Genomic DNA, 7,500 nt, shown 5'->3' on the forward strand with positions numbered 1-7,500 from the left:
ATCCATTTCCCAAAATCCTGCAAAATTCTCTCTTTTAAGAACTTTTGAAATATTCTTTACTTTTTTCCACATCTTTGTTTACAGAAAGAACTTGTTTGCATTATTCACAAATTTACCTTTTAGACCAATAACTGTTTGTCGCAATGAATACAAGATCACTTTATTCTACAGTAGTTCCTTCACAATATGGATAACAGAAGAATCACTATCGTCTAAGCTTTCTATGATTTTAAACTTCTCCAATTAGAAGTATAGTAAATTGCAGCCGAAATCCAATTTCCCTATCTTGTTAAAATTGGCTGTGGCAGCATTGCAAGTTGAGGTACAATTTTCATGAGTACATCACACCTTCATGGAGACTTAAGAAAAATATTCTTGCCATTAGAAGATAATCTATCAACACCGGAATACAATCCACGTACATGGTCTGTAATCCGGTAAGGTGAATATGCTAAAGAAGATTTTTATGTAGTGTATGAAGTGTTACTTTGTATAAATATATGAAAAATATGTGCAAAAAGGCACAATAGACTTATGTTTTGTTAAATTGGCATTATCACTCGTAATCACTCCAAAAAGGCAAAAAGAGGCAATTTATAGCATTTTGCCTAAACATCCGGGATCTAAATTAATTATTATTATAGTTATTACTATTATCATTATTAACATCAGTATGCTAAAGGCGGGTTCACACGTAACAATTTGCAATTTAAATTGAAATTGGCATAGCGACTGGAAAAACCAGTTGCAAAACAAGACCAACAAATTGGTCTTTTTCAATCGATTTGCCACTTTATTTACGTTGTGTCGTCACGGAGTAAGCTTTGAAAATGTGGACTCCAGGTGTAGAGAAGATTTTAGAAATGGTGAGGCAAAAAGAACACATCTTGGACCCCCAAAATTAATTGTACAGTAAAAAAAAAAAAAAAAAAAAGCTTGCGCAAATCGTCGTTCGACGAAATAGCTGCCACTCTCCAAGAACTGTTTCCCTAAATGCACGGTGATGTTGAGGGTGAGGATTGAAGACTTGTCAGAATTGAATTTAATCGCAATTGTGCATAGTCTTAAGATTAGTGTGCGGTAGACACTCCTTTCCTTCTACTTAGCCAGGGACGTATCCACAGGCATTTTCTTGTCTGTTAACTCTTTCGGTACGTCAAAAGAGGAGCAACCACCCCTTCAGCATTGTCACTGAAGGAAGACATCTTGGCGGGTAGCTGTTTGTTTACACTCACTTCCCAACAAGGCGCCAACTAGTCGATACTTTCCAGTCGTTATGTGTGACGTTTACCAACTAAAAGGGTTCAGTCGATATTTCTAGCGACTTGCAATTTCAGTCCCAAATTGGCACGTGTAAGCCCGGGCTTATCTTAATTAATGTTTACACACAAACACACATCATCAAATCAAATGTCTAATACTTTACACAATACAATAACACCCTTAGCAACAACATCTAGTTTGTCATATAAACAACATCAGAACAAACACAAAACAAGAGTGCAAACTAGCAAGTGTAGTCAGTTAAAACTACTAACGCAAGGTATGATACATACGCAAATAAAGACACGACCACAGGTTTCAGTTCAAACGATACATACAAATACGCAAAATATCACACCTATACAAGCTATTTATCCAATGAATGTATTAAGCCTAAATGTATGTGGACTGAGGTCTAGGTTACTGTTAAGTGAATTTATTGAATTAATTTGTAATTATGATATTGTTTGCATGTGCGAGACAAGGTGTGACGATGTGGACATGGACAATGTAAAGGTAAAAATGAAAGAAATCGGATTTAATGTTATGTACAAAAATAGGCATCGTTTAAGTAGGTTTAAGTCAGTTGGTATATTGATTGCAATAAGGAATACAGTTGTATTTAAGTGGAGACAAATTCAGAGTGATTACGAAACTTTACTGTCTATGTCTATCGATGGAAGAAGTTTAGAGAAAGATCTTATGATTACATGTGCATATATTCCACCGAGTCATTCACGCTATGGGAAACCCGAACACTTTGATGAGCTGGATGACTTATTTTTGTCACATAATGATTATTTTCATTTGGTAGGTGGTGATTTTAATGCTCATACGGGTACTTTGCCCGAAATTAGTTAAAGGGAGGAAGATGATGATGATGATTATATTGCACCAGTTGAAGATATTTATGCTACTTTAAGATCTTTAGGTTTGCCATTGCGAAGGGTTAATCAAGACGTCACACCGGACAGAACATCGTATGGTAAAAAGTTGATTGAGGTATGTAGAAATAATAATGTAATAATATTCAATGGAAGACTAGAAGATAGTGGGGAAGGGAATTTTACAACAACTTATAATACAACCATAGATTACATACTTGGTAGTTGGAATATTGTGAAATTCGTTAAGAATTTTAAAATACTCAATTTTGATCCACTATTCTCAGATGTGCATCGTGGTTTGGATACTTGTCTGGAATTTAAATGTGTTACTGCAAGACAAATGAGTGAGTGTGATAAGCAAGAGAGCGCATCTGTAAGTTTGAGACCTGGAAGATGGAAGGATGAAAAGAAAATTGAATATGTGAGAGCTATTGACGAGAGTAGAGTGAATGAATTGATTGTTGATATGAATGAGATGTCGGTCGATGACGTAAGCAAGCAGTTAAAATGTGTACTGATTGAGCCCGCTTTTAAAGTTTTCTCACAATATAATAGTACAAAATATATCAAGAAAAGTAACAATGCTAACATGCCTGGGTATGATAAACAATGTTATAACAGCAGGAAAGAATACCATAAAGCTAAAAGTAAATATAATAAACATAAGAGCACACTAACGTATAATGTAATGATACAGAAAAGTAAGAAGTATAAAAACGACATTAAAAGAGCTAAGAATAAAGAAACTGCTAATATACATCAACAATTAAGAGAAAATAAAAGAAAAGACAAAAAACCTACTGAAAGATATTAAAGGGTAAACAAGTTACTAAGCATTACCAGATATCACTTGGCAGATTTTATGACCACTTTAAACTCCTCTATACGGAGAATGACGATCTGAATGAAACAATACATTATGATATAGACAATGATGCTAACTTGCCAATATTAAATAATCCAATTACCCATGTTGAGATTAGATCATGTATAAACAAGCTAAAGAACAGCAAATCACCAGGTAACGATAACATCATCAATGAATACATCAAATGTACACAAGACCTACTTTGTCCTCTTTATGTTAAGTTATTTAACAAAATTCTTGATTGTGGTGTTTTTCCATCAGAATGGCTCACGGGTGTTATTATACCTTTGTATAAGAATAAGGGGGAAGTAAATGACACTAGTAACTATAGAGGAATTACTTTACTCAGCTGTATGGGGAAACTATTTACGTCTGTTTTAAACAATCGTTTGAAATTATTCTCTGATAACAACAGTATAATAACTGAATCACAAGCGGGTTTCAAGAAGGTTATTCAACCCTGGACCATATCTTATTACTCAAATGGATCATTGAACTCTTTAAGTGGAAAGGGAGGAAATTATATTGCTTGTTCATTGATTACCAGAAAGCGTTTGACACTGTATGGAGGGAGGGTTTATGGTTTAAATTGGTAAAAAATAACATTAATGGTAAGATATTAAATGTCATCCGTAGTATGTATTATAACGTAAAGTCATGTGTAATGGTAGAGCAGTATGTATCAGATACTTTTTCATGTAATATGGGTGTGAGACAAGGAGAGAACCTGTCACCATTATTATTTGCATTTTATGTGAACGATTTACAAGATCAACTTATTGAACATAATTGTAACTATTTGAATTTTAATGATAATCTTCTAAATGCCTACTTGAAATTATTGGTACTAATGTATGCCGATGATACTATTATTTTGTGTGATAGTGAACAAAATATGAAGCGTGCTTTGGTTGCTCTTCAGAACTATTGTCATAATTGGAAACTAAAGGTAAACTGTAGTAAAACAAAAATAGTAATATTCAGTAGAGGTAAAGTTCGAACCAATAATCTTAAGTTTCGGTTTGGAGAAGAGGATATTGAGGTAGTTAGTGAATATAAATATTTGGGTACGCTATTTAATTATAATGGGCGATTTAGGAAAGGCCAACTGGCACTTAAGGAACAAGCAAATAAGGCCATGTACGCTGTAGTTGGCAATTCCCCGCAAATATAACCTACCAATTGATATCCAGTTAGAAATATATAGTAGTATGGTGCTGTCTGTTATGTTGTATGGATGAGAAGTTTGGGGTAATGATGGGATAAGAGAGTTGGAATTATTACAAATGAAATTTTGTAAATATGTTTTGTATGTACATAGGTATACTCGTACTAGTACTGATATTGTATATGGAGTATATGGGAATCTATCCAGTGGAAATAACTATAAAATGTAGAATGATGAATTATTGGTGCAGTACTAAATTATGTCATGTAATGTATTTGTGTTTATTACGTTTATATCAGTCTGGGGTTTATCTATCACCATGGTTATCTTACGTACGAAGTATTTGTATTGAATGTGGTTTGTCTGGTGTCTGGTTGAATCAAACTATTGAGAACCCGAAACGGTTGAAACTGACCGTGGAACGGAGGTTAAAAGATTTGTGGATAACAACTTGGTACCGAAACATAGCAACAAAAATATATGTAGTAGTTATAGAATATTTAAGGAAGTGTATGGAATAGAGGATTATCTTGTTAAACTGTCAAAGATGAACCGTATACATATAAGCAAACTGCGTGCTGGAAATAACAAATTGCCACTAATCACAGGAAGGTACAGTGAAATAAGAAGAGAAGAACGTATTTGTAACAAATGTGATGATGGTTATGTAGGTGATGAGTACCACGTATTACTGGAATGTCAAAACCAGGAAATTGTCTTATTAAGAAATAGATATATACCTACAGTTTACAGAGTAAATCCAAACCAGTTGAAATTTATTACCTTAATGCAAAATAATAATATAGATACGCTAAACAACTTGTCATATTTTATTAGAGCAGTGTTAAGACTGTTTAGGTAAATAGTTCAAGAAATAGATTGTGAGTAATATTAAGGAGCTATGCTCCATACTTGTATAAAGTCTGAGCAAATAAATATATTCTATTCTATTCTATTCTATTCTATTCTATTCTATTCTATTCTATTCACACACACACACACACACACACACACACACACACTGTAACTAATTCGCGAAGAGAGTTGGCCATCTGGATGCTTAAACATGATTTCTCCCACTTTTATTATAAGTCCATAAAGGCCAATTCACACTCAGACTTTTTCACCATTGAATAACAGGAGTGCTTCACATGAACTGCCATATATGGTAAAAGTGGGCGGAGTTAAGGGGCGCAGGAGACACCCTCGACCTAAGGCGTTTTGGCAGACTCACCCAGAGAAGTTACCTCGCGCTTACCCACTGGGTAAGCGCGAGGTAACTTCTCTGGGTGAGTCACTGCCAAAACGCCTTAGGTCGAGGGTGTCTCCTGCGCCCCTTAACTCCGCCCACTTTTACCATATATGGCTGTTACCATACGCGGCTGTTGATATGAGACTGGGTCCCAGTCTCATATCAACAGCCGCGTTACTTTCTCTTTCACTCTGCCTGTGAAAGCTTTCCTTGCACCAATGACCCCCTCTTTTTTTTTTTTTTTTTTTTTTCAATTTTGTGGAAGCAGATACCACAATGGTCCATAAGAGGACCTCTTGAACTTGAGCTATGTTGATGGTGGGGGCATCCATAAATGCAGCGTCATACTTCCCATCCGGCTGCTCTCAACTGACTTGAGAAGCGCGTACGCCCCAGTTTGGACGTTCACCACCCATTTCTGACTCTGCACTCCGGTTATTCTTCAGCTAAAAAGTCTGAGTGTGGACGGGCCTTCAAAGGTTATTGGCCATTCTCTTCGTCTTGATGCTATGTAAACCCAAACCCAATCAGACTGAATATTATTAGATTGTTTTAAGGAATAACAACTCAAAGACGCTCTGATCACCTCTTGTTATTTAAAAAAAATATTTGCAGGGTATTGAATTCTTGCTCTTCATGGGTTATTTTATATCAAATATACAAAATGGTGTGTGTATGTATATACTGTATTATAAATGGAAAGAAGAAAGAGACAGGAAGAAAATCCATAATGTAAGAATTAAAGACAAGTAAATTTGTGGTAAGTAAATGAAAGCTTAAGAAACAAAAGAATAGAGAAGTGTGTTCTAAAAAGTACAGAACGTAATATAGAAAATGTGAAGTTAGAGTCATAAAGGGAAAGTTAAGCATGTCCAGAAAAGAGAGAATATAAAGGGCACACTGCTATAACACACACACACACACACACACACACACACACATTTTCCTGCCAAGCTATTTCTCTTCTGCAACAAAAAAATTCGTATTCATCCTGTCTACCGTTCCCCAGACTGCGGTGTACCTCAAGTTCCCGAGTTTCGCGTGGTGGGTGGCAAAGAATCTGGTCGCGGACAGTGGCCGTGGATGGCGGCAGTATGGCTCCATGGACCAAAGAAGACTGAGTTTTGGTGTGGAGCAACTCTCATTTCCCGCCGCCACATCCTCACTGCTGCTCACTGCACCAAAGACTCTAGGGGCAAAACGTAAGTGTATGCTGCGCTGTTTGGAGCACTGTGGTGAGGTACAGGTGTTATTTCTATAGTCTCATTTTACATTAGTTAATTTGCTGCCCTATAACATTTTTTTTCAAATTTCATTACATTCATCTTACTCTATGAGAATTTGGCATTCGTATAATAACTAAGTTAGGCACCGAATAAAGAGCTCTCTCTCTCTCTCTCTCTCTCTCTCTCTCTCTCTCTCTCTCTCTCTCTCTCTCTCTCTCTCTCGGTTACGCATTTTTTTTTTCTTTTTATTTTCAAGCAGGTACACTTGTATTGATACAGACACCATAAATAAGGGACGACATGCATATAAAACTGAAATACTGTATGACACAGAAATAGTAGTATAGGGAACCAGCATTGTAATTACATGAACAGGACTTTTCCAGGTAATTTGTTGTACTATATTGTGGTATAAATGCATTCTCAATATATCATAGTATTCATAGACAGCATATTCAATCAACTTGTCAGTGACATTCAATTTCTACTACAAAAACAGTATACATATTTACTTCAACCACCTACCCACCTACCAGTCCGTGTTTGTGACAGCGTCAAGTCAGCAAGTAACGCCAACAGGGCACAAGGGGAAGAATCACAACTCTTTAACAAGTGAACATCCGACCGGGGCTTTACATAGAATTTAGTACTAATACTATATGTTAAATGTGTTTTCATGCAAAAATAATATTAATAAAAAAAAATTACATTTTCGCTTATGATTATGAGATAATGATATGAGGCACATAAACAATAACAGTAGTTACTGTCACCTTACAAGCAGTTTTTATCTTTTAGTCATTCTGTATATCTATAAATGTATTTAGTGTATTAAA

The 7,500-nt window shown here is 35.5% G+C and overlaps 1 protein-coding gene across 1 annotated transcript in view; it reads left to right on the forward strand.

Annotated features, from left to right (window-relative positions):
- LOC123511126 overlaps positions 1–7,500 on the forward strand; it is a 115,220-nt gene that overhangs the window by 95,256 nt on the left and 12,464 nt on the right. The window contains exon 7 of the mRNA XM_045266748.1: positions 6,448–6,640. Coding sequence (XP_045122683.1) covers positions 6,448–6,640 — 193 coding nt within the window. The remainder of the gene's footprint in view (positions 1–6,447; positions 6,641–7,500) is intronic.

The sequence above is a fragment of the Portunus trituberculatus genome, chromosome 31 (genome assembly GCF_017591435.1).
Source record: "Portunus trituberculatus isolate SZX2019 chromosome 31, ASM1759143v1, whole genome shotgun sequence".
NCBI classification, from domain to species: domain Eukaryota; kingdom Metazoa; phylum Arthropoda; class Malacostraca; order Decapoda; family Portunidae; genus Portunus; species Portunus trituberculatus.